At 42.3% G+C, this 25,998-nt stretch overlaps 5 protein-coding genes across 6 annotated transcripts; 2 read left to right on the plus strand and 3 right to left on the minus strand.

Moving 5' to 3' along the window:
- Window positions 1-655: 655 nt before the first annotated feature.
- Window positions 656-1,660, minus strand: ch25hl1.2 (cholesterol 25-hydroxylase like 1, tandem duplicate 2). The gene is given in 4 exon segments (XM_069162350.1): window positions 656-1,130; window positions 1,132-1,251; window positions 1,254-1,384; window positions 1,387-1,660. Coding segments are annotated over 4 exon segments (852 nt in total). The 3' UTR covers window positions 656-803.
- An 826-nt stretch (window positions 1,661-2,486) lies between these two features.
- On the plus strand, window positions 2,487-7,470 carry LOC138206595 (uncharacterized). The gene is made up of 12 exons (XM_069163409.1): window positions 2,487-2,798; window positions 3,202-3,819; window positions 4,368-4,427; window positions 4,534-4,586; window positions 4,680-4,824; window positions 4,934-5,307; window positions 5,383-5,611; window positions 5,759-5,873; window positions 6,246-6,357; window positions 6,459-6,570; window positions 7,033-7,145; window positions 7,288-7,470. The coding sequence occupies exons 2-12, from the start codon at window positions 3,214-3,216 to the stop codon at window positions 7,355-7,357; spliced, it is 1,989 nt and encodes a 662-aa protein (XP_069019510.1). The 5' UTR covers window positions 2,487-2,798; window positions 3,202-3,213; the 3' UTR covers window positions 7,358-7,470.
- A 578-nt stretch (window positions 7,471-8,048) lies between these two features.
- Window positions 8,049-8,907, plus strand: ch25hl1.1 (cholesterol 25-hydroxylase like 1, tandem duplicate 1). Its single transcript, XM_069163417.1, has one exon. The coding sequence runs from the start codon at window positions 8,076-8,078 to the stop codon at window positions 8,889-8,891; it is 816 nt and encodes a 271-aa protein (XP_069019518.1). The 5' UTR covers window positions 8,049-8,075; the 3' UTR covers window positions 8,892-8,907.
- An 810-nt stretch (window positions 8,908-9,717) lies between these two features.
- kti12 (KTI12 chromatin associated homolog) lies at window positions 9,718-14,203 on the minus strand. 2 transcript variants are annotated; one of them, XM_069163416.1, is made up of 9 exons: window positions 14,101-14,203; window positions 12,561-12,612; window positions 12,419-12,471; window positions 12,277-12,332; window positions 12,079-12,158; window positions 11,786-11,945; window positions 11,314-11,376; window positions 10,520-10,590; window positions 9,718-9,879 (listed from the first exon to the last, which is right to left on the minus strand). In XM_069163416.1, the coding sequence occupies exons 1-9, from the start codon at window positions 14,135-14,137 to the stop codon at window positions 9,738-9,740; spliced, it is 714 nt and encodes a 237-aa protein (XP_069019517.1). In that variant the 5' UTR covers window positions 14,138-14,203; the 3' UTR covers window positions 9,718-9,737. The 2 variants fall into 2 exon arrangements, with proteins under 2 accessions (XP_069019517.1, XP_069019516.1); XM_069163415.1 differs by having other exon boundaries at window positions 13,987-14,203.
- A 1,303-nt stretch (window positions 14,204-15,506) lies between these two features.
- On the minus strand, window positions 15,507-23,481 carry znf592 (zinc finger protein 592). The gene is made up of 9 exons (XM_069163138.1): window positions 23,342-23,481; window positions 20,636-22,908; window positions 19,913-20,091; window positions 19,643-19,816; window positions 19,387-19,546; window positions 18,607-18,861; window positions 18,054-18,166; window positions 17,808-17,949; window positions 15,507-17,694 (listed from the first exon to the last, which is right to left on the minus strand). Exons 2-9 carry the CDS (start codon window positions 22,886-22,888, stop codon window positions 17,191-17,193), a joined length of 3,780 nt encoding a protein of 1,259 aa, XP_069019239.1. The 5' UTR covers window positions 22,889-22,908; window positions 23,342-23,481; the 3' UTR covers window positions 15,507-17,190.
- Window positions 23,482-25,998: the final 2,517 nt, after the last annotated feature.

A 25,998-nucleotide genomic window follows, 5' to 3' on the forward strand; every position in this document is an offset into this window, starting at 1 on the left:
AAAAAAACGTGAAAATAATACGCCTGATTACCAGAATATTCTGTACGCATTATTTGTTTTCTATTTGCCGACGATTAGCTTGTATTTGTAATTATGTGAAAAATAAGAAATATAGGTCGAAGTTCATTCAAATTGCATTGGGAGTGCTTTGCTGTCATCTGGAGGCATATATATATATATATATATATATATATATATATATATATATATAACTTGATTCTTAAGCGTCCCACATGCATTTACAGTATCAGTTCCAGTATGGGATTACAAGTCAGGTTACGTGACCTAAAAAAAAATACAAAAGGAAATCTAGAATCAGGTAATCAGATCATTTTGTCTCTAGACCTGGAAACACATGCATTTAAAATGAGGAAGAATATAAATAAGCCTTGTGTAAAGCTCTGGATCACTTTCAAAGTGAAGAACCCAAACACCTTGTGAGACAGATACATTCAAAGCATCATTTACACATAGCTTAAATGATAACAATTTCATTTAATAGTGTAATAAACCTTGTCCCATAAGTGAGGTGTCGTGAGCCCGTGCACCATGTTTACCGTGTGCACAATTCAAGGAGTCCAAAGCCAGAAGTTAAGCAGGAAATAACTATCTTTATTATGACAAATGTATAAGAGGACACAGCCTTACACGCAGGTAGTCCGAGACTTAAACGTCCCCCCCTAATAAAGTCCTTCAATACATGGCTCCTTTTGTGTGTAAAGGAAAATATCTGAATTTGAAAAACAAGCACAGACACATTAAAGCAAAGGTCTATATCTAGTCGCTCCCAGTTATGCAATAGCCTAATCCATGGCAGAGAAGCTGAAATCGGTATGTGTGCCAAAGATTTTGTCCCAATGACTGAAGTGCGGTGCAAAGTTGGTGTTGGGTTTCTGATGGTGCACATCATGTTTGCTGGGCCCTCCATAGATGCCAAGCGGTGTCACACGGGACGTGGACCATGGGAAGTCATAGCCACAGCGGTCCTCTATAGAAACATAGACATGGACTACCATGAAGGCCCACGTGGTGAGCAGATGACATCTCAGGATCACAGGATTCAGGGTGGTCCAAAAGCCCACCGTGACCAGCTCCCAGCCGCCAAGACACTGAGTGGCAAGAGCAAAAGGGGGGGGAGGAGTAATTGTGGTGGATGGCGTGGAAGGTGACGTACAGCCAGCGGATCCTGTGATGGAGCAGGTGCCAAATGAAGTACTGGAAGTCAAAGAGCAGCAGATTTCCTGTGATCCCCCGGCAATCAGCTCCAGCAGGGACGGAGCCTGGTCCGGCAGGTCCACAGGCGGCCTCCATGCCCACTGGGCCACTGATGCCGGGAGCACAAGGAACACATGGTTGTACGAGGTTGACACCTGCACAAGTGCGACAGCGCAGAGGCTGTTGGCCGACGGCCTGGCTGCATCTTGAATTGCTGCACGCAGGCCCACCTGTCTCCCATGATGTCACAAACAAGGAAAGGCAGGCCGATTATAAAGTAGGAAGAGACGGTCGGCACAACGGGGAAGAGAGGAGATCTCAAATAGTCGCTGTAGTTGAGCCTCAGGTGGTCCCACAGAGGTTGCAGCGAAGAGTTTTTCCCCAGCCAAACATCTGGCCTGGTGTCTGCAACATCCCATCCTGAAGCAGAGATCACAAGGAACATCTGAGGAATGTGGACCCGTCAGCCAGAAACGGCAGCGTTAACACTTTATCACATCAGGGTGCTGCTTCTTTGCTCTCTCTGATATCAAGTGACACCCAGGGGCTACAAATTATTCATACACCTCAGGTGTAAAGAATTTAAAAAGAGAGACAACAGGAATGTATTTAATTAAGAGGAAGTTACATGAAAGACATGGAGGTCACTCTTTTTTTTTTTTTTTATAAAACAAACAAACAAAGTATGAATATAAATATACAGGTCTCACAGAAACCCCTATATTCAGTCTGCACAATATTTGGTGGAAAATATATGAAGTGAAAATGATTCTTTTTAATGTTTAGTGAGCAAATCCAGTTGTCTTTAGATAACTTTGATTCATGTTTGGTTATATTTCCATTTAAAAATTTTTTTTTTTTTCAAAAACTATCAAACCTGTTATTAATTATTCAGATGTCAGAGGTTTTGCTACAGGAAACCTGTTGTAGGTGCGCTGAGAAAAATGGACAGAAGTTCAGTAGATGGAGTTTGCTGGATCTTTTCAGAAGTTTTTTTTTTCCCCCGGTACTTCAATGAGCCTATTATACCTGTTTGATCTGAAACTCAAAAGGCTCCAGAGCAGCTTCTTATTGGGCTTTGTGGTGTTATTGCTTTCCGGGTTTAAAAATTAACTTTTGAACCTCAGCTTTTATAGCCAACATGGATGATAAGTCTTTTAAATCCTTAAAGAAATGGAAATTCGAAAAACAAAAAGTGCCGAGCGACTTTTGAACCTCCCAGACTGCGGAGGGCGACAAAACTACATTTCATTTCATTTCGGTGCGCAACAGAAGACCTTTGGACATCCCGTGACTAAAATATCCGTTAACATAGTGGTGTCGTCTGGCTAAACCGAGGAACCAGATTGTTATCCCCCCCCCAAAATGATTCAGTACCTTTCGTCGCATGTAAAGCCGCAACGCCTCCACCCAGGAAGACTGGAAATCGCGTTGACGGTGATTTCCGCTGACAGGTTGTAGTTAAAGCCCACCGTTAACGCTTGTTGTTGTGGGTTTTTTTTTTTTTTTTTTTTTTTTTTAACTCCTGTGGTCTTCTCCTCACACGGAATAAACCTTTGCACGGACGTTTGTGGGTATTTGAGGTAATGCCATCTTTCCACAATAACTCAGTTGATCTGAATGAAGTGACACCAACATTAGAATTACAGTTTCACGACTGTCAGTAAAGTTGAGGTAACTTACTAAGTAGATGGGCGACGTTCATCTTATCCTACTACTAAGACCAGTCTACATATAATTCCAACAAAACATTTTACTCCCACTTATATTTCACGTCATCATTCATGTGAGGTAATCAAAAGGTAAATCAAATAAAAAAAAAAAAAGTCCATCTGATTACTTGTTACTTTCTTTACTTTCTCGAGTATTTACATTTAAGTTTACTTTATACTTAAGATATTACTATATCTTATTATTATAATAGTAAATGAAGTACATACCGCTGCATAAGAGGTGTAACAAGTAACTGTATTCATTTTTTTTCAGGTATTGATAACAATGGAGGAAGGTGAACCAGAGCCAGTTCCACATCCACATCCGCAGCAGCAGCAGCAGCTGTGCCGCTTCTTCTCTCAAGGAAGACATTGCAATTTTGGGAAGAAATGTAGATTTCTACACGTGAGAGATGATGCCAAAGCTCATGAGAAGAAACCTGTCAGGACCCCCGACCTGTCAGACGCCGCACCTCCAAACTCCCAGAGCCATGGTGGAGATGGGGGCCACGGAGCACCTGCCTCTAATAACACCAGGGCCGCCCCGGCAGCCGCCCGCCGCCCGTGTCGCTACTTTATCTCAGGCCACTGCACCATGGAGGACAGATGTCGCTTCTGGCATCCACCACAGTTCCCCACAGAGGATGACCTGCCTGTTCCTGGCATTCAAACAAGAGCCGCCGCACCGAGGATTGTACCAGCAACCTGCCCCGGCGCCCTGCAAGAGGTGAAGCTGTGCGACATGACCGAGGATATCGCCAAGCACCTGCAAGACACGGAGATCAAGCAGCTGCAGAAGCGTTTCCCCAAAGACCAGCTGATCATTCAGGAGCGAAGTGATGGCAAAGTAACTTATTATAGGGTGACTGTGGGGGCCACTGATCCAGACTGGGTAAACACCTTTCTCCTCTTATACCTTGAGGGCCGAGCAGGAAGATCCACCCACATTTCACTTCTACGATACTTTACAGCTCAGTTATAACTTGTGAACCTGAACAAGTCCTTCCTTACGTTGACCAAAACAGACCAAGACTGTAGTGATGTCATACAGTGACAAATACTGAAACCTAAATACCATCTAGGATCATTTTAGTTTGATAGTGTGCTTTTAATTGGCACAAGGTAATCTGAGAATTATATCCATAAAGCTGCACCAGAGATTGAGCTAATTGCTTAACATCTGGTGTGCAAGGTTTGTTTTTAACAAGTAATTCAAGAGTTGCCACTTCCTTATGACTAGGGTAAGCCACACAGGGTAAACCATAGCAACACATTCGACCGAAGAATTATGCACCTGCATGTCAGAACTATTAATTCACCTGATCAGCCTGAAAACGGTGTTTTTTTCTGATGATTATCAATATCTTATCTCACGCTTTTCATGCTTTGATACCTCTATTTGATGACTGTTATTTTGCATTTTGTTATTTTGATTTACAGCCTTTTGATCTGAAAGAAATTGATATCATGGTGAGCTTCCCTGACAATTACCCCCAAGAGGTAAAGACCACTGCTTCCGCTTACAGTGCAGTTCTTTACTACTATATATAATAAATGGTTGGCATGGGAAAAAAAGTTTCTCATCACCTTGTTATATTTTCCTCAGATTTTTACCTTGGATATACCACTGGACCAGGATCTGCCACCAGTAATGGGAAGGTAAAAGCAACCTACAGATTATTTGAACGTGTCAGTGGCATTGACAGCAGCTACGGTCACTTTAAATCACTCATTAAATCTCTGGCTCCATAGACATGTGCAGCAAGCATCACTGGAATGGCTTCAAGCCAAGCACGCAACCAATCAGCTTCTGGGAAAGGTAGAACTGCTTTTCCGGCCTTTTCTTCGCTGGCTAGATCGCAGCCTGGAGAGACTGTTCACCGAAGGAGCCAGGCAGGTGAGAGGGCGACCTGCATGAACAGCATTGTGAATTGTGTTTTTTTTTCCCCTTTTGAATATACAAAAAAAAATAAAAAAATGATATTGTTTGATTTGATCTTTTTCAGTTGAAAAAAGACATTGATTTAGAAAAAGCTGGACTGCAGTTCATATCATATCAGGAGCTCCAGGCAACAGCAGGTGAAACATCTGACTCCGCCTCTGATGCTGCGGCCGTGGATACGCACGAGGATACCTGCAATGCAGGAGAAGTTAAAAACACGGAAAAAGAGAGGCCAGGTGAGGGAGAAAAGTTAGTGCAGCAGGAGAGTCTGGACTGTGATGAAGGGCAGCAGCAAGAGGAAGCAAGTCATCTGGTGGAGAACATAAAGATCCGTGACCCCCGCAGAGGCACAGAGGTGAAGCTGCTGGGGCTGAGGTTGGGAGAGAACACAGCTACAGTGGTCGCCCAACAGATTACTGTTTGTCTTCAGTGTAACAGGTGAGGACAATGAACAAGCACTTGATAACTGATGGGTATTACCAGAGATCTGATGCCTCTATGTGCCGTCCACAGGTGTAAGGTAACTGCCGACCTGACGCTCACTGGAAGGGCCCCCTGCTTAGCTCAGTGTGAAAAGTGTAATGCAAGCATAAATGCTGCATTCAGGCCCTGCATGCTCCACCATTACAGCGACGTCCTGGGTTACTTGGACCTCCACAACGCTGCACCTGCTGACCTCGTGCTTCAGGACTGTGATCTCATTGTTGGCTGCCTCAGCTGCTCCCACGAAGGCCACGTGCCGGTGAGGAAACGTGTCCTGCTTACACACTGCACATCGGTTTTGCGTGAATATCCACACTGTGAAATGTTTTCAGAGATATCTGAAATTGATCTGAGTGAGCTCTGACTTTCTCTGAGATCTTTTTTTTTTGGCCTGTTTTCTTACCAGAACCTTTTCTACGGGCAAACAAAGGAGTTCAACTGTGAACAATGCCACAGCCAACTCAGCATCCTGACAGAGAGCACAAGATTTCAGTATATCCAGTCTCGAACCATCAAAACAGGTCACCTACATTTGCAATCAAAGGGATCAGCAAAGGCTTTAAATCTCAGAACGACCCACTGCCACACTTGGCTTTTCAATTAATCTTTCATCACATTGTTATAAAAGAAAATGGCTGCACAAGGCGACCTGACAGCCAAGTGGTTTGGCATGAGGTTTATGCATCTGGTTAGGCCATTTCCTGCATATCACTCACCTGATCTCGTTCCACATTTCCTGCCTCTCTCTAACTGTCTGTTAAATAAAGGTCAAAAAGTAAAAAATATAGCTTAGAAATTAAAGCTATACGGTGCATAAAGAACTTTAAATATGAGCAATGTAAACAGACCAAAAAGGCCAATATAATGTCAGTTTTTTTTCCTCATTTGTGCAGGTTCAAATGCTGTTAATTGCAAGATGATAAGAGATCCTGCTGTGCAAAAGGGAAAGCCACTACCAGAAAAAGGAACGTGCAAACATTACAAACAGAGCCATCGTTGGCTAAGGTACCGTCCTCGCTGTGACCTTTCTCATTTCACATGTCCAGTATACTAGCTTTGAGAGAAACATGCAGAAGTAGGTGAAAGCTTTGCACCCATGTTCTCAGGTTTCCCTGCTGTGGCCGGGTTTACCCCTGTGATGTGTGCCATGACGAGAACCAAGACCATCCCATGGAGCTCGCCACCAGGATGATTTGCGGCTTCTGTGCCAAAGAACAGGTGAACTATTCGATTTATATTGCATTGTGTTAGATAAAGGTCAGTGTACCAGCTCCCTGCCAACTTCCGCTGTGTTCATTCACATGAAAACACCAGAAAAGTGACAATAAAAGATCTTAAAACCGTCATAGTTTGTTCGCTAAGACTCAGCATTTTACTCCTCAATTCAATTCTAAGCTGCATGATTTTACCTTCATTTTAATCATTCATTTCTAACAGAAAAGTTTAAAGTGGAAAATCCTTTCAAATTTTGCACACGTGAAACTCTTGAGCAAATATCTTCACACCTTGCCCCTTTGGCTGGACAGTGACAGCAGGATCAGCCCTATAAAGCCCTATAGAGTGTTTAAAGTTCCACAACCAGCCCAGTGCCTTTGACGCATCAATGCATAAGGTTAGACTTTGCCTCAGAATGGAAACAGTTCTGAATGTAATTCACACCGTGTCGATTCTTTGTCGCAGCCATACGGCAACGGAAAGCCCTGCATCAGCTGTGGCAGCATGATGACTCGAGGAGCACGCACCAGCCACTGGGAGGGAGGACTGGGATGTAGGAACAAAGTCAAAATGAGCAGGTACATCTACCTGATGACACTGAGGTCCACGTTCTGCTGTGTTTATACACGGTAGTGGAAGAAACATTTTTATTCACCGAAAACGATTGACATTTCTTTCAGAGGTTCAGAGGTTAAGAGCTTGTTTCTTCTTTCTCCTCAGAAATGATCGACAAAAATATGCCAACACCAACAAAACGGTTTCCAGGAAGGTAGCCGGTGACAAGAAGTAGTTGGTGAAGAAGAGCTTTGCTGCACCGACGAGTAAACAAATGAACAGATTATGATATACAAACCGTGATTTCAATGAAATTGTCCATTTCTACAATAAATGATGTTATGATCATTCAGTGTGTTCTCTGACTTTGTACGCTTTTGGCTCATCAAAACTAAACATCAAAACTGTTAAGTTTGAATTCACAGCTTTGCTGTTTAGCTATTTCAATAGAGATCTATCTAAAAATCTATAGACCATATTTTCATCCATCAATATCTAAATTCTATAGATAACTGAAATGATTCACTTTTGTATGCTATGAGAGCATTGTCATCAGCAGTAAAATAAATGAAGATTTTGTGGTATAAGAGGTTGAGAAATAAAAAAAAAAATCTTATAAGAATAAGAAAACAGATATTTGGGTCAGACTTCACGTTTACAAAAGTGTTTTTGCCCTCCTTCCTTGGATGCATTAAAATGGTTAACCTTGTACCGTCTGATACCCGTCTCGGGCTTATGGTTTGGCCGTGTCCTGTGCATGTTCTTGAACGGGTTTGTTAATCTTCTTGTAAGGCTGTTTTTTGTCTGACATTGAGGTGCTGAAAACAAAAGTAGCTGCTGGTCTGACTGAGTGCAAAGCCCCTTCAGTTGAAGTCCTATAAAAGGCTGGGTCTTTATCCTGGACTTGCAGCAGCAGCAGCAGCAGCCGTTGCCTTCAGCAGTACCACAGCAAGATGTTGAACATCAGTGAGCAGCCCCTGGAGTTCCTGCCCTCGAGGGCATCGGACCGTCTCCTGCAGCCATTCTGGGATTATTTGCTTTTTCACCACATGCCTCTCATTTCGTCTCCTTTCTTCCCCGTCCTAATCGCCTTTTGCAGTTATTTCATCTTCAGTGTACCTTTTTCTGTGCTGGACCTATTGGGAGAAAGGGTGCCTTATTTCCACCAGTACAAGATCCAACCAGACAGGCAGCCCACGCTGGAAATGATGGCCAGGAGCTTCTTGACAGCTGTGTATAACCACGCCGTAATTTTCAGCATGTCCATACTGCTCGCGCCAACACTGCCACAGAACGCTCCAACTGTGTGCGAGTTATTTGTTGAGGGACTGGCTATACTGCTCCTCTTTGACACTCAGTACTTTGTTTGGCATTACATACATCGTAAGAACTCCCAGCTCTACCGCTGGATCCATGCAGCCCACCACGAATACATGGCACCTTTCTCCTGGTCTACTGAGCTGCTCAGCATCCCAGAACTGATGACAGTGGGACTGTGGAGCAGCCAGAATCCAATTCTTTTGAAGTGTCACCCACTGACCGCATGGATCTTCACAGTTTTCAGCATCTGGATGTCAGTGGAGGACCACATAGGCTACGACCTGCCATGGACCCTGAACAACCTGGTGCCTTTTGGACTGCTGGGTGGTGCACTGGCTCATGACATGCACCGCCAGAAGCCAAGCACTAACTACGCTCCTTACTTCAGCCACTGGGACAGAATATTTGGCACCGCTGTCCCTTTGAAGAAAAAAACTCTGAAACGATAGGGACAAGTGAAGACAAACCTGTAAATACAAATAATTATTTTTTTTGCATATATAAGAACATCATTCATTTTTTCCCTTTGTAAAATACCTTATTTATCCTTAACTGCTGTCTCTGCTGGTATTTATATTCAACAACTTTCTCAATGGATGCCCTTTGTAAAATACAACAGTTGAAATGTGTATGTTTTTTGCTTTTCATTCAATAAAAGAATTGTGTTTACAAACAAATCTGGCACTATTGTTTAAATGAGTACCTAAATTCTAGTTTCTAGATATTTGAAAAGTTCCAGTCTGGCTTTCGTCCTCACCATAGTACTGAAACAGCACTAGTTAAAGCTGTAAATGACCCGAGAATGAACATGAATGACAATAAACCCTCACAACATCTTTATTGACAGATTATATTAAAAAAATAAAAATAAAATAAAAAAATAAATAAATGCTAACCTGTGCTTGAGAAAGTGCTCCGACTTGGGTGTTACTCATTTCAAATTATGACATCAGCAATTAATGAGGAAGAATATTTAGTGATAATGTGTTGTGTGTTGAGATTGAAGGTTAATAACTGACTTTGGAAACAGCAGTTTGACCTGCTTTTAGCTTCATTAATTTTCTAACGACTGATTTTTGTGTCAACAAATGAATTTGTAAATAATGTATGAAATTTGTATAAGATTTTTGGTAACGACTAATTTCTCCCCATCAAAAATGCTTTTGGTATTTCCATACATAAATGTTGACGCTCAAAAATGGTTCAGTAAATCTTTAAATATTTATTTGTCACTGAAAATTGCAAAAAAAAAAAATTGCAAAAAAACCCCCAAAAAAAACAACAAAATTTTTTTTCTACTGCAGACTTTTATTTAAATACTGAACAAACATGTTGTAGATTTGTCCTGTGTTCTCTGTCGGGTGCATCTTGGTGTAGCTGATAAACTGGCGCCGGAGTTTCCGCAGCTCTGCCATGTTGATGCTCCTGGTGAGCTCGATGTTTAACATCAGGTTAAGGACATTCAGCGGTTTCCACCGGCAGACAGGAAAGTCCCTTCAATTAATCTGGAAGTAGTAACCAACCAAAAGTCTTTCAAGGTCACATTATCACATTTCAACCTGTGTAGGTGGACAACACAGAGAAATAACACCATGTATGGAATGCTACCGACGTCATTTCAAAATCTCATTATGCAGCAGTCATTAAAGATCGACCAGCACAGAACCCAGTGGGCTTTTTAAGTTATCTTCTGCTTAGACCAACACGTTCAAAGGAGGCAATCAACGTTTGCTTCAGAGAAAGTGCTGCACAGTGGAAATCCACTAATCTATATCATTTGGCTTCTCTCCACCGCCAAGACCTTCTAACATTGCCTGGCATCATTAAAGTCTTTTGATGGACACACATTCTTCCACCTTCCTCTTCTAGCAACAAACTTCTTTCATACGGAGAAGTTTGCCTCCCACCGCCAAGGGAATGTGACTTGCTTTAGGAGGTAGATGATTAAAATGAATCAGTTATTCGTCAAATCATTAACTGTGACAGCTCACGGCTTCCCGGACAAGTGACACCACACGAAAATAGGACAACCAAAACCTAATGTGAAAAGATTTATCAAAACTGTGTTCAAAAGGATATTTTTTCGGTAGCGCCTGGAACTGAGATGAGATCCCCGGGTACGCTCGTCTTCTGTGCGTTAAAAATTGCCTGAAAAATGTGAATTAGCATTAACACGTTACAAGGTAATGTTGTGGGTACAAGATCAGCAAAGCAGGGTCATCAAATAGAGACTTAAAAGGGCCGGTGAATCATAATTAAAGCAGTATTTCCTCTCGAAAATTGTGCAATAAGCAAAGAGTGAAAAATTGCAACCCGTGTGTACTTACTTCGGCACAAAAGTGGAAAAAGCAACAAACTAACAAACACGCGTCGTCAATAGAAAATCAAGGACATACAGCTGTTGATTGCCTAGTGGAGCGCAGCACATCACATAAACAGGGAAATAAATGCCAAACTATTAAATTTATTTGGTGCCGTTTGTCTGCTAATGGCCATTAGTTCCCTTTGGTTTGCTATTTATTGTCATGAATCTGCAAGAGTTTACGTCAAAGTCCAATACATCAGTGAGTCAGGACTTCTGAATCATAATTACAACTTGGATGGTGACATAAAATCTATTTAGTTTTGTGTTACATTGGAAACTGACAGCAGGCTATAAATACTTGCTTTAGTCAACAATATGGAGGGACATTTTTACATTGTTCAATAGTTGCTTTGTAAATTGAGGCTTAAACCACAGATGTTTCTGAAAATGACCCCTCAGGTCATTTATTCTTTTATTTCAATGTTTGAGTCTTGAAATATGACAATTCAGATATCACAGGAGAAAATCTGAGACCGAGAAATGCCAGGAAAACCTAAAATACCTACCATTAAGACATCTTGTGTGATTTTGTCCAACTCGTACAAGAAGTTTGCAGATGACAACGGTTGCTGCGAAGCAGAAAAAAAAAACAGCTTTATAACTAATTTTCTATATTTTTTTTTTATGTATAAATATGACCTAAAATATCATCTGATTTTTACACCAGTCCTAAAAGTAGTCAACGAGGATCCAATTAAACAAATGATATAAAATAAATATTATACTTGGTCACTTATTTGTTGAGGAAAATGTTCTAATCCAACATATCTGTGAGCACTTTAAATTTAAATATTACTGTCTCATTTGTTTAATAGGGTTTTCTTTATCTATTTTAAGACTTGTGGGAAAATTGGGTGACGTTTTAGATCATATTTAGGCAGAAATATAAAATTTTTTAAGGGTTCACAAACTTTCAAGCACCGCGGTACATGTACCGAATATCGTGCTTTTATGCTTGTAATCTGTGAATGTCCTCACGCTTTGAGTAGACTGGTTCGGTGGGGGAGCTTTTCTTCTGAAAAGTGCATCAGAAATGGCTTCAAAATGGAGCGCCTCGTCTTTCAGGATGGTGAAGAGAGGGCTGTCCCATCGGTTTCGGGAGTCTGGAGCTTCAAATCTCTGAACTAATGCATCGAAGCTTCAAAACACAAAGCGGATGAAGGCAAATTACAGAAACAAATACATTCAGTTGCGTTCTCAATTGAAAATAGAGGGGAACAAGTCAATGGTGGAATGCACCCGTTCTGTGTGTTTCGAGCCTTCTCACTCACATGTCCTGGTTGTACTGATCCGCAGCATCTCTGCTGGTGTTCCATAGCGAGCTCTGTTCATCTGATGTCAAACAGTACACCTTCATCAAAAGACAGCGTGTCATTGCTTAGTTTTAATCGTGAAAGTAACAGGAGAGAACTTTAAAAAAAACAAAAACAAACACATAATTAAAAACTTTATTCAGTGTACTTACTCACCAGGCATTGTGGTGTCTGCGCATGTTTGATGAGACAGAACAGTTCATACCGGTAGCCTGTGAGGTAATTCATTGTTTGAGGTCAAACCACATCAAAGTATAATACAGGATCTACGCAGCACACTTTTGTGAGTAAGACTTACCTTTTATGTAATTTAACGAGTCCAAAATGACGATGTCGTCTCTGTTGACCTTCCTAAACAACAAACGCATTAGCAGTGAAAGGTTTGTGGTAGTAGTTTTGACATCTGATCCTGAAACAGATGTAAAAAAACAACAACTCACCTCTCTACTTCGGCTTTCAGAGAGGCTCGGACATTGCTTTCCTTTTGGGAATCTGCAACACACCCGACAAGTTACTGCAGAGGTTCGTCCAGTGCAGGTCCAGGGTTATTTTAGAAACCAGTTTCAAACAAATCTTCTTAGTAGCATGCACAGTTCAGCAGATGAATCGCTCAGCAACTGGCTGCTATGATCTGTACAGACTGTATGATATTCATATGGGAAACATATGGACGGGACATGGAGTTTGAACTGGAGCAGAGAAGTAAACCGATGAGGTCAGGAATGTCTGGACAAAGCGGTTGCGTGGCTTTAACTAACAATTGTTTTCATTATCCGATAATTATCCCAAAATTATTGTATTATCCGTTTGCTCTTTAAGACGTGAGAAAATGTCAACCCATATTTCCCAAAGCACAAGATGCAGCCTAAAATGTTTAGTTTTGTCCACAATCTGCAACCTAAAGATATTCAGTTTATTTTCATGTCAGAGAAGCTGACAGAGATATTTTTTATCTATTTAAAAAAAAGACTCAAAAATGGATCGCATTAGTTGGCAATACATGTTTTGTGTATCAAATAATCAATTCATGGAGAAATTGTTGCAGCTCTAGTATAAGAGCTTTCTGGAGAGCTCAGGCGCTGTAGTAGCAGTGAGGAGTGGTTGGCAGATTTTTAACTGTGCATTTGGACTATTATCATTACATCAGAAATGCACTGTCAGCAATACAAAAAAAATAATCACCAGACACTGGTAAAAAATTTTTAAAAAAAAAAGCCTATGTAGAGGCAATAAGTTACATGGCTTAGGTGCTGTGAACTAAAGTTAATAATAGGTGTAGGAAAAACCTGCTTTAGTAATGAGAGAACCTTTTCTGTAATCCCGTCGTGGGACATTGAGTTATAGGAGTATTTCTAATGTCGGCACGTTACTGCAGACGTTTGCACACCAAAGTCCATTCAAAGTTCCACGAATTTAATGCTGCCCCAATCCCAGATAAAAAAAAAAAAAATAATAATAAAATAATAAAAAAAAACAACAATCTCGATAGTGATACAATAAACACCGGCACAAGATTTAAAGCATAAAGCACGTGGTGTGCGCCGAATGAAGAATATTATATTACACTACTTACGCAGATAAGCCAGTTAGTAGTCTGTTTGATTTTACAGGTGATGTTTTTTGTTGTTGTTGTTGTTGTTGTTGTTGTTTTTTAGGGCTAACTGGTTCCTGCTGTGAATCACTTCCGCCAGGTAAGATAACATCGCTTCAGCTCGCAGGAGGCGTTATAACGCTGACTCAGCAGGGCAAGAAACGGTTCAAGCGTGCAAGACGATTTTCCAAGCAGGACTTAAAAGGTCTTAAAAAGATAAAGAAAGGGCATCGCCAGAAACACGCAGCTGAACAGACCCAGGTAGCTTCACTCGCCTGCGTAAACAGTGTTCTTGTCCACATCCAGGGCTCCTTCTCCAACTATATGAACCTTTCGCTCGGTGCTCTCCTCAAAATACACCTTCAGCTCCTCCGCCCTCCGTGTCTTACCGCTGCAGGGGTAACCGCACATCACTACGAGAGGCATCGGTGAGACTTGTTACCGCACAGGCGACCCTTAAAACGAGATGAGCAAGCCTGCACGTTGCCACTCTCACCCGGATATGATACCACAGCCTATTTTAGTGCGGACCGGCAGGTGGCGCCATTAACCTCGCCTAACTTCCGAGTACTGTTTTAATTTGCGTTGCAAATACTTTTGTATAAATAAAACACACACTTCCATGAAAATCTTTGCTTTTTTTTCTTTTTTTTAATGAAATAAAACGACATGTATTTCAAATGACCAAAAAAAAGAAGAAAAAAAAAGAAAAGAAAATGAAAACCAGAAGAAACACGGTTTATCATATTAGAAAACGGAAACATATTTATAGCTAATTTTCACAAAAAGAAAAACTCTCCTCTTCATCAGTTGGATGCCACGTCGTTACAGTTATAGTGTAACAACTGTTCGTGGAAATGCTCCTCGAGTGGGATCTCCTCCTTCTCTATAGGAAGGGGGAAAATACAGTGAGTTGTACAATTGAACGGCTTCACAGCAACACCAGTAAAACTACTAACAACAAACAAACAAATAACACTGAAAACACTACTACTTCTGACAACAAGCCACTGACGTGTCCAGTGTCGGTTATCGTTGCGTTTGCTGGGCAGTTTTCAACATCTGGATGAGCAGCGCCTGCGGGTCTCCCCCGCCGAGCAGAGGACCAACGTGTCGGACTTCATTGGGATCCTTTATATCTTCAATGACAGACTCCACAGAGGAACTATCCACAATGCTTTTCTTGCCCATGAAATGCCCTTATGGAATCAAACAAACAAACTCCATGTTATCTACAACAACAAAAAAACCGACCACACATTAAGCCAATAAAGTGTTCCATTTTCTTACCTGTTGCCCACAGATTCCCTCTTGGATTCACCTTGAGCTTTGAAACTTTATTTCTCAGCTCAGTCAAATCAAAAGTCATTGAAGTTGTCATGGCGATGCACAAGATGAGGACGAAAGAAGACAGGAGTCTTCCTCGGCAGGTGTTTGTCAAAGCGCCTTTCATTTCTCAAACCTGCTTCGAGTTCAATCGGTGCTGCTCAATTAAAACCCCTTTGCTCCTCTGTGACTTTGGGGACAGGCAGTTATACCGAGAGAGGATGGGCTTAATATTCTAATGGGATGAGATCATCTATCTGCGGTTGTCGCTCATTGGATGCATGATGCACGTTAGCGTGCTTTGTGCCCTCCTGACTTGCTGCGATGACTGTGAAGTACGTGGCCTCACTGCAAACCCCACCAATTATCACATCCAAATGCCATCAAAACACTTTCCTCCCCGGCGTCCAGCAGTTCAGGGACACAAAACAAGGTCTGCAACGTAGACGAGCAAAAGACGAGGCAGATGTGTAATTAAATGTACTGATTTATTTATAAGTACTCGAACGTAACGGCAAGGCACATGGGCCGCTGCATGCTGAACAGACATAATGGCTTATTAAGAAACGCTGTGAATCCAGGTGTCGTAGGCTACTATATGTACACAAGTTACTTTCCTATACAAGTCCTCACTGTACGCGGTATCAAAAGTACAAATATCGTTCAACAAGCATTACAAAAGAACAAGTCGTGAACGAGTTTAGTCCGTTCAGCCTCTGCAGTTTCACAGCTGCAGCGTGGCGACTTAAGGACTGACAAGAGAAGTAAAGAGCTCATAGCACTTTCATAGAAAAGTTCACTTTTCAGTTAAGTCAATATGACCATAAAGCCTTAATATCGTTCCCAACATAATTTATAAAATTGAATAATATGGGATAATACATGTTTTATAAACTGATTTTAACATTGCACCGAGATTAACTGCAACTTCTGAAAGCCTTTCAACGTTTAACAATCACTGCCATTTACCACGGAGGTAGGAACTGTCATGTAGTCGACACAAAACACGAGGTGTTGACTAACAAATTACATCCTGCAAACAAGAAGTATCCACCTCTGTAAGCGATTGAAGAAATAAGCTTTGCTCTGAAGTCAACGTGGATATAGTCATGCATTAGTTCCTCGGGTATTACTAGTATCACTGTGAACGCAATCTCTGATATGCCCCTGAACTTCACTCTCGCACCTGCACTGGATTATCCAAAACAATGTACCCTGATTTGACACAACGCTGACGGTTTACATGCCAGAAAGAAAAAAACAAAAAACAAAAACACTTCTGGCAATTTGAGGTATTTTCAATACTGCTGCAGCACACGTGTAATACCTCCGTTTCCCCCCAAACACTCTGAAAAAAAGTTTAAAAAAAAACAACCCCAAAACAAACCAAAAAAACATCGACGAAAAAAGGCCAGAACTGGGTCAAGTCATGCACCCAAGAATCAAACATGTTCATAAACTTGAAGACAAAAGCCTTTCAACGTAGTTAGAGTCAAAATATGCATTCGTTTGTATGTGTAGACCCACTTTAGCAAGACAGCTCCGTACCTGCATGGGATCTCTATTAACCACGTAGCACGAATGCACAAGTACTGCTATGAAATGGATATTCAACAATAGTATGTTTTGTGAGAAATGGTGATCACAATTCTAGATTTTGTAACAGTTCATGTCAAAAAAAAAAAAAAGCAAGCCGAATCCAATTCAGGAAATTACAACAATATTAAATTACCACTGTTTATAAAAGGTGAAAAAAAAAAAAAAAAAAATCTCCCTCCCTCCATTCACCAGTACATCAATCAATACCAGACCTTAAAACTAGCAGACTTTCCTGAGTCTCCTGTCAGGGTGGATGGAAAATTAGAGATAAAAAAAAAAGAAGAAGAAAAGGGTTCAGCTGTGGTATAAGTGCAAATATATGTGAAAGGCAAGATTAATATATTTCCAACATGCAAGGTTAAATTAAAAAAAATGAATATGAAAATACTGTTTTAATTAAATATACTGCACTGCCTCTAAATAACTTGACAGAAAATTAAAGGCCCCGAATCTTTGTACCACCTCCACGAAGAACATCCCTTGTAACTTTCACACGAAAGCCGAAGATGTTTAAGCAGCTTTTTTTTAAAAAAAAGGAGCCGAGTCGACCCTCGCTACCGCAGAGAAACTGCTTGTGTCGGAGAGTTAGTGCTAAGTTTTAAATTACAGTCCGAGGTCTTGGTACAGCGAGGACTCTCCGGCTCCATTGACTGCGAGGGCTCAAACTCGTTTCTCTCCGGCGGCGAGTGGTTTCCCTCGTCGTCCTCCGCTGCTCCGACGGGCCGATTGTTCCGCTCCTTCTTACGAACATCGGCCTCCCCCCCGCCTTCCCGCTTCACTTCCGCGGGATCTTTGACTTTGTGCACGATGAAAAGATGTCTGCTGAGAGACAGCACGGAGGTGAAACACAGGCCGCAGCGAAGGCACTGAGGAGTGTTCTCGTCGGTTTTGTGCAGAGGTATGTGCCGCTTGAACTCCGCGCCGTCCTCTGTGATGAAGCCGCACTTTGAGCAGCGGAGCTGGGCTTTCAGATGCTTAGCCGAAGGAGCCTCGAGACTGCCGGCGCCGTCCGGCCCCCCGGCCTGCGTGCCCACGGCAGGCGTTGCCGGCACGAGCCTCTGAAAAATCACACAAGCTCACGCGTTTTAAAATGCCGACCGGCAAGATGTGTGACGTTTGTCGACGTGCCGGCGGGTGTTTCTTTGCCGTCGGTGTAAACAAATAAGCTTACCTTGCCCAGAGGTTTTTTGGATTCCTGGATGAATGTTTTTGGCATTTGGCTGAGATCAGGATTTTTAATTCCGTGCATGAGACTGATGTGGTTCTTCAACAGCACGCTTGTCGTGAATATCATCACGGTGTCCGTGCAGTACCTAATGTGTGGGGAACAAAAAAAACAACAACAAAAAAAACCCACTGTAACAACATTTAATATCTTCAATTTTCACTTTCAAAGCGAAACATTTTCAGATCTTACCAACAGGAGTAAATTCCCTTCTTCCCATCATGGTCGGTGCGAATGTGTCTTCTCAGGCTGACTGCAGAGTTGTAAGACTGCTCACAATGTTGGCATGGATACTTCTTTACTGACTGTTGACAGAAAGAAGTTCAACATAAGATGGAAAATTCAAAAAAAAAAGTGTGGCAAGACTAGCTTTGCAGACTTACACTGTATTGAAGTAATTACCTCGAGTTATGAGGTAATCAGTAATGTCTAATGAATTCATTGTTCGGACAAATACGTTTTTAGAAATGATTTATTCATTACTTGTAATAAAGTAATTATACCCGTAACTGCTAATCTTGTTTATTGTGCAGAATTGATATATATGAACATTTCAGTTATTGTGCTACACTCAGCTACAAGGGGAAGGTTCAGTCACCATGTCAGCTAAAAAAAACAAAAACAAAAACCAGGACACCAAATGTTAAGCTAAACATTTAAGTTAAACACTGCTACGATATCCTCCCCAAACAGAGTAACTCAAAAAGGATGCACCGAAAGTGTGCAGCGATTCGTGCACCTTTACCTTCCTGTGGTCGGTCCTCATGTGAGAAACGAAGGAGTCTCGTTCTGTGAAGCCCTTGTGACACTCGCCACACGTCCAGCGGTTGGGCTTCAAGCCCGGCCGGCTGTTCTGCTCGGACCTTTTCCTGGGACTGTCCGTCCGCTTAGCGGGGCGGTGACTCTTTGGTTGTCGGACGGAACGAGAGTCCTTGTCCCGGTCCGCTTCATTGCTGCTCTTCTTCTCCGTCTCTCCGGTCACGTTCCCTACGTGCGCATCCTGCAAAACGGGAAACACAGTGGCAAAAGACGAAGAGTTCAAATATGACACCCTGTTGTCTCTATTAAGTCATTATTTACTCAACAATATCTGACTGCTCTTTTGCCAACGGTGCTGCTGGAGTGCGTCGCTTCATATTTTACCCCGTTGATTTCTATGCATCGTGTGCCTGGTTTTAAAAGAGCTCATAATGTGACAAAGGCAAACGTAGCACAACAGCAGCTTTGCTTTACTAGGCACGTTTCGTAATGCTCCTGCGGGTTGACGCTAAATGTCACTTTTTTTTTTCCCCCTCAGTTTTGACACAAATAACAGAAATCAGTAATCAGTTGCTTTTTGTTTTTCTTTACGCTACTTTTAGTTATTAAATAAGTAACCGAGAATGTGGATAAACATTTAAACTCCTGAAACCATCTCAAAATACAGGCTAAATAGATCATTACCAGGCAGTTTGTTGTTAACTGACAAACATACAAAGGGTATCCTAAAAAAAAAACAAAAAAAAAAAAAACATTGAGGTCTAACCTTGAAGTGTTGCATTAAGAGCTGCTTTTGTGGAAACACCGAGTTGCATTCTGGACACTTGAAAACACACTTAATGCGCTTTTTGGCATTCTGTTGGAAATGCTGAAACAATAAGGACTTCTTCTTGAACATTTCCCCACATGAACACTTAAAGATTAACCTGCAAGGGGAAGAGGAAGAGGAAACTTTTAAAACAACCTATCAAAATAAAATGTACCACTTTTTAACAGCTGGGAGTCACGGGATTTGAACTCACCGAGGAGATATTATGACAGCCCGGTGTTTGTTTTTGATATGCTCTTCACAGCTGTCGGAGGTCTCGAAGGCAACTGGACAAATGGAGCACTTATAAAAGACTTCACAGTGTTTCTCTTCGATGTGAGTATTTTGTCCTGGGAGGGTCCTGAAAACCACGTCACAGTGAAGACACCTGGAAGAAAAGGAAACACGGTGCCACTTCATTGTAACACTGTCCTGGATATTTGCGAGTTATTAATGAGGCCTGCATTTCTTGTTCGATACTTACTTGTACCAAGCCTTGCGAGCATAGTGCAGGCAGGTTTCCTTGACGTGTTTCTGTATGTCTGCAGAGCGACTCACGGTGCCGCACTCGGGACAGCAGTAAGGGGCCTTGTGTCTGTGAATGCGTTGGTGAGCTCTGAAGCTGCACTTGTTGGGCAACAACATTGAGCACAGTTTGCAAATCTGTGGTGTGAAAGAAAACGAGTAAAAGAACGTCAAAATAAATAAGTACACAAACGTCGGTGCACGTAAAGGAAGTATATTTCATATTTTTTCTGTCCACAAATTTTCATTTATCTTATAAAAAAAAAATAAGTACTCTGCGAGCAGCCCAAAACCCTGATAAAGCTTATTCATCAGTGTCACAGATCTCATCTGTTGTGCAAAAACTATTAAAAAAAAAAACAAACAGATCACTGTTGCAGAGAGGTGTCATGTGCCTTCGTTACACTTAAAAAAAAGAGGACACTGTATTTTATATGGAGTCAACACAATATGCACCATCCTGCCGCTATAAATACCCTCAAAAGCAATGAGTGTATTAATCCACGGCTGAAAACAGCCAAAATTGTACATCTGCAGGAACGAACAGGCTTTAAGCACAGGAGAAGCTGGGAAACTTTGCAAAACAAGACTAAAGAGTATCGTTGGCCTTTTTATTGGATTTGTTGGCGTCGAGAAAAATACAGATTATTTCCTTTAATGTTGCAGTGAAACATCTACTCACCAGTCCTTCCACATCCTCTGACAGCTCCTGGTAATGGCCTGCAAGTGCAATGTGGTCAGGTAATTGCTTGTTACACTCCAGGCAAGAGAGTCGGTGGCGAATGACGCTGTCTGGATGCAAGGGCAGGACGGGCTGACTTTTCAGTGAGGGTGCGGCCTTAGAGCCCACATTCACTGGTTCAGTGCTCAGGGGTGCAAACATTTGCTCCTCTGATATGGGTTTCAGATTGAGCTGCGTGCACTGCATAACCACGCCGTTGTTCTTGTGTTCCCGAGCGTGTGCCAGCAAGGCGCACTTGTTGAAGAACGCCATCGTCTTTGCGCAGGGTGTACATCCCACTTCGATGTGAACGCTCCTCCTGCTATGGTGATAGGCGAGGCTCCTCTCCAACCCGAAGGAGTCCCCGCACTCCAGGCAGCAGTATCCGTGAGCTGGCAGGTCGATATTGCTCCCCGGAGGGGGTTTCAAGTTGGGCACGTACGTAGGCACAGGGTTGGCATTGGTCAACAGTCTGTTTAGGGTTGCTGCAGCTGTGTTTGGGATGGATGTGCTGGGATAAGGGTTGGCCGTTTTGACCTGATGCACCAATGGGACAGTGCTGCACACTGTGGAGGAGAGTGTCGGTTGACTTTGTTGGTGGGTGGTGGACCGGGCAGCTACTGAAGCAGCAACACTGTGAGGGACCAGGTTTAGACTAGCTAAGTGCATCGCTTTTGGGAGGAAGTTTGTGTTAGTTGTCGGGCCTGCTGTGGCCGATACTCTCTTTGGTTTCTGCACCTGATGTGCGACAGATCTCTTCACAGGGCCGGCACCACCACCACCACCACCACCACCACCACCACCACCAGGACTCGTGTTATGGAAAACTGTTGCGGACTGCCTTCCATCCGACTTCCTGGAGTTTTCCTCAGAATTTCCGCGCGGAGCTTTTGGCGACGATGTACTTGCCGGGTTACCTTTAGTCTGTAGTCCAACGATGCTGTCAAGAGTTTGAGACGGATGAGGGGACACGTTACAGTAAGAGTCTTCGCTTTTCATACTCTGAGCAGGAGAGGATTCGTAGGCAGAGTGGACTTCATCCGTTTCTGAATCAGGCAGCACACTGGTGACTGTGCGCTTGATCTGCCCAGATGTGGTTTTAATGGTCTTAATTCTGACCCTGGGTATGGCAGGGGGTGACCCAGATGCCACCGCAGGCGACGCTTTGCCACTGCTGTCACTGTAGATGCTCACGGGGCTATCGGGGGATTTTATTAACCGTTTCACGGCTTCAAGCGGACTTCTGGGGCTTCGTGGCGACATGGGCACCTCGGGGTGAGCTTTCACGCAATCATTCTGAACCGTTGACAACTCGCTGGGATTAGTCTGATCACTGGGATCTTTTCTCGCGTTCAGAGCCACCAGAGCTTCCAGGCAAGAGGAAAATTTAGACGTCTGAGATTTGACATGGGAATACGAGGTGGGAACAACCATTGTGGTTCCTGAATTGCAGTTGTTCTCAATGAAGTTGTGGTTTCCGCTTGGCAGGGGAAATGCACTGTGCGCCATAAATGTTTTCTCTGTTTCATTAGTGACACACACATCAGAGGGCTCCTCACTTCTTCTATTTTCTGTGTTCTTGGGAATATCAGAGTCCTTGGGACAGTTATCAAACACGCTAAGGTCAATTTTCTTCTGACTGTCCGGGATTGAAGGTTCCACCAACATCGAAGCTTCCGGGAAACAGGGTCCGTCTTGTTTTGAAAGCAGCTCATCTCCACCACACTGAGTGCCTTCAGATTCGGGACTAGACACTGGACTAAAATGCGAAAGTGACTCGGAAAACACTGGCGCTCCATCAGGTTTATGCTGAGCGGGCGTCTTCCCCGGAAGCTCTCTTAAACTGTCCCCGTTCAAGGCGGAGGCAAACGACTTGGAGAAGCCACTGTCAGGCGTCCCGGCAGGGTCAACGGACGCGTCCTGTCCTCCGAATCCATTTTGCAAGGCTGACCCCGAGTGAAGCCGATCCTCAAGACTTTCCAGCGACTCCTGCCGGCTCGTGTTTTTCACAATAACACTTACAGCAGGGGTGTCTGCCGTTGCGAGGGATTGGTTGCTCAACAAACTGTCCAGACACAGCCCCGCGTGTTTCAGCTGACTCTCTGCCTCCTCGTGGCCCCCCTGGATGGGCTCTTTGGCATCCAGTCCGGTGGCATCTGGGATGTCAAAGGCTGCCAACAGATCATCAAAATCTGGGGTTTTCATGTCACCCATGGCTGTAGAGTCTCATGAACCTACAAAAAAAAACACATGCAGCGTTAGTTAAATACCTCACTTTTTTTTTTTAATTATTTTTTTTATTATTTAAACTTCACAATGGGCGCTGAGCTGAAAGAAATGTGAACACACACACAACAGCTGGACGACTGAACAGCAGCTGGGAAACGTCCTCGATGCTAAAGTTAGCTGCAGCTGGCGAGCTATAAACATCGACAAGGAAAGCAACAACCCGGCGCTTATTAAAGAGTAACACATCCCCTCGCGTTGTCAAAATACCAAACGAGCGAAAGGCCTCGAAGTTGTGTTTTAACGCGTGTGCGGTTAAACACAGACGACCAGATAGCCGAGCCAGCAAGTTAGCCACCTATCTTAGCAACATGCTAACCGCGGAAAAATCCTTCAGCCCAGCGGGTAAACTCGTCTCGTCCGGACGCGCTGACCGCTTACCATTTGATCCGGTTATGTTTAAACAGCTCCAGTAACTCAAGCTTACGTCGCACATTTGACTGTGAGGGGGGGTTGGGGGGTTGGGGGGGCCCCGAGTGTTCGCCGAGCTAAGTTGGGCTGTTTTCGGGTTTCATGGCTAAGGCTACGAGATGCTAACGTTGACTGGGTTGTTTGGAGCCCGCGGTGATGTCTCGCAGACCAGAGGCGGTGCTAAAACGTTTGCTGCTGTAAAAAAAACCAAAACCAAAAAACTCCACTACAAATACTTACGTGACCCCTCCCTCCCCCCCCCCCCCCTGGCTCAAGTGCTGCAGGACACAAACGTTGGCGTTTTTTTTTATTTTTTTATTTTTATTTTTTTTAATTTTTACGTTGTCGAAGGTGATCAGATAATGTTTCATGGTCAAATCAGTCAAAATCAATTATAAGATGCAAAATGACACGGCACGATCAGGCTACAACAATGTCATCAACAGGCCCCCTGCCGCCGTCCAATGTACTCCTACCTTTTGTATGTAACCATATAACCACAGTATGAACTTGAAGCTCTGGCCTGTAGATTATAAAAGTGTTACTTCAGCAGTTCAGTGTTGCGCTTCCAGTGTGTTGACTCACAAAGAAAGAAAAAAGTGGTCAAAACTAAAACAGCAAAGGACAAGGAACTAAAATATATATATATATATATATATAAAAAAATGCATCACAAGTGCCCAGAATCGTGCCTTTCATTAGATAGGATCCTGCTTGTCAAAAGTCTCAAGTCCAAATGAAATAAAATAGGACCTTTGCTGAAAATACAGAAGTGTAAAATACACTGCATGATCAAAATACCTTTGAATACATGGAACAGTAAGATTTGGACAATCATCATTACACAAATGATGTTCTTCTAAACACAAAGGTAATGATATCAGAAATATACCAAAACTCATTGTCATAATCACCAGCTAGATGTTGAACTTACAACAAGACAACCCATCTCCTGCTCAGAGTCCTCCCATCCGTTGTGCCAGTCAGTGTTTTGTTGACCCTTATCACTTTATAATCAGGTTGTAAATAAAGGAAACCAGGCTTCAGCTCCACTGTTTGTTGGTATTGTAGAAACCTGGATGTGTCGTAAATCACAGAAATTTTCAGATAAGGATAAGGGATTTTGTTACTGTTTGTCTTTTATGTCTATTGCTCGGATTTCCTGGTAATAATGATTGATAATGAATTGATTTTTCTCGTGAAATAAAGAAAAGGGGACTCGAATGGAGATATAGTAAAACTGGAACAATATCTTACTTAAAGATTCAAGCTATTTTACTTAAGCTTCATGGGACAGAGCTTATGTTTTAGTAAAAGTGCGAGTGCGTGATGCCTTGTAAGACAGGACTGAGGGATTTCAATCCCCCACGTCTTCCTGTTAGTCAACAGTGACACCAATTCCTGTGAAGTTTACAGACACTCAGGCCTGCAATACTTAGATTAAAAAGATAAAAGCTTCACTAAGTGTTAAAAAAGCCAGTATTTCCACCTAACCCCTCTCAGAGTTTAACTTAACAGAAGGCTATAACAACATCTAACAGATCTACTGGGTATCAGTGACCTGCTGTATTTATGGCTGGTAATGTTATTGAAGGGATAAAACAAATTTATCTCATTAGATTATGAATCATTAATACTTAAATAGATTAACTCACTGAATGGTGAGGTATGAATTCAGTTTAATGTAACATAAATTATATGTTTTTTGTATTGTACAGTCTAAAAGGATATCCAACAAGTGTATTTCACTTTGCTTGCCACATTTAAGCTGTTAGACTGGTTAATGATTTGATGGTGAACAGGAAAAGAATACCGTACTGTGTTACTGAACCAATGCATTTAATGTTGCACTACAAAATCTGTGATTAGGTCATTAGTCTCTGCTGAAGGATTTCAAGTCTTTCTAAATACTTGGACTGGACACAAATAAACTGCACTTTCAAACAATAAATATTCTTATTAAGCCCCCATTGGGTGTTATGAACCAAGGAATAAATGTTTTTTTGAAGGAATCATAGATTTTTATGTGTGAGACCGGCTCAAACAGAACAAAGAGCTGTTATCGTATCCGATCATGAATCATCACCCTGGAAGTAAAGTACAGATTGCACTGCAGTATATTTAATGAACCAGATAATAGCGACAGCTGATTTCGAGGCTTTTGGATTCTTGAGCACATACTCAATGTGTTTAGATGCATTTAATGTCAAATACAGTGCTCCACTGTGCTTTTTTTTGACTAAAGTAATATGTTCTTCACCCCCTGAACTTGCAGGGTAACTACTTGTTTGGTATACTAATGATATTTTATGGGTTTTAATAACTGTAACCTGTTTGAAAATGTGAACAGCACCTACTATATACTTTGTTATATAACTGTATGTCTGTCTATATAATGGCTACTTATTCTTTTTCATCATGTTGTTGATTCAGTGGCTTGTGACAAATCAACTTAAAAAAAAAAAAGTCTTCTTCAATAATAGGAGACTTTTTATGACTTTAAACATGGGGGGAGCGCAACCACCTACGGAAGATTCATGATTAATTCAATTTATATTCCCCTATTTTATCAAATATTAACTCTTGAAGATCTGTCAAAAAAAAATTCACATCTAATCTCCCCTGGT

Source organism: Embiotoca jacksoni, unplaced genomic scaffold (genome assembly GCF_022577435.1).
Source record: "Embiotoca jacksoni isolate LCO1_2020_lvr unplaced genomic scaffold, fEmbJac1.0.p SCAF_3, whole genome shotgun sequence".
NCBI classification, from domain to species: Eukaryota; Metazoa; Chordata; class Actinopteri; family Embiotocidae; genus Embiotoca; species Embiotoca jacksoni.

Coding starts and splice junctions, on each gene's coding strand:
- LOC138206595 (XM_069163409.1), top strand. CDS start 3,214: ATGGAGGAAGGTGAACCAGAGCCAGTTCCACATCCACATCCGCAGCAG. Junction 3,820..4,367: donor GGGCCACTGATCCAGACTGG/GTAAACACCTTT, acceptor TTTGATTTACAG/CCTTTTGATCTGAAAGAAAT. Junction 6,358..6,458: donor CAGAGCCATCGTTGGCTAAG/GTACCGTCCTCG, acceptor CCATGTTCTCAG/GTTTCCCTGCTGTGGCCGGG.
- ch25hl1.1 (XM_069163417.1), top strand. CDS start 8,076: ATGTTGAACATCAGTGAGCAGCCCCTGGAGTTCCTGCCCTCGAGGGCA.
- kti12 (XM_069163415.1), bottom strand. CDS start 14,137: ATGCCTCTCGTAGTGATGTGCGGTTACCCCTGCAGCGGTAAGACACGG. Junction 12,613..13,986: donor CAAGAACACTGTTTACGCAG/GCGAGTGAAGCT, acceptor GGTGTGTTGCAG/ATTCCCAAAAGGAAAGCAAT. Junction 12,333..12,418: donor CTCGTTAAATTACATAAAAG/GTAAGTCTTACT, acceptor ATTACCTCACAG/GCTACCGGTATGAACTGTTC.
- znf592 (XM_069163138.1), bottom strand. CDS start 22,888: ATGGGTGACATGAAAACCCCAGATTTTGATGATCTGTTGGCAGCCTTT. Junction 19,817..19,912: donor GCTCGCAAGGCTTGGTACAA/GTAAGTATCGAA, acceptor CTTTTCTTCCAG/GTGTCTTCACTGTGACGTGG. Junction 18,862..19,386: donor TCTTAATGCAACACTTCAAG/GTTAGACCTCAA, acceptor CCCGTTTTGCAG/GATGCGCACGTAGGGAACGT.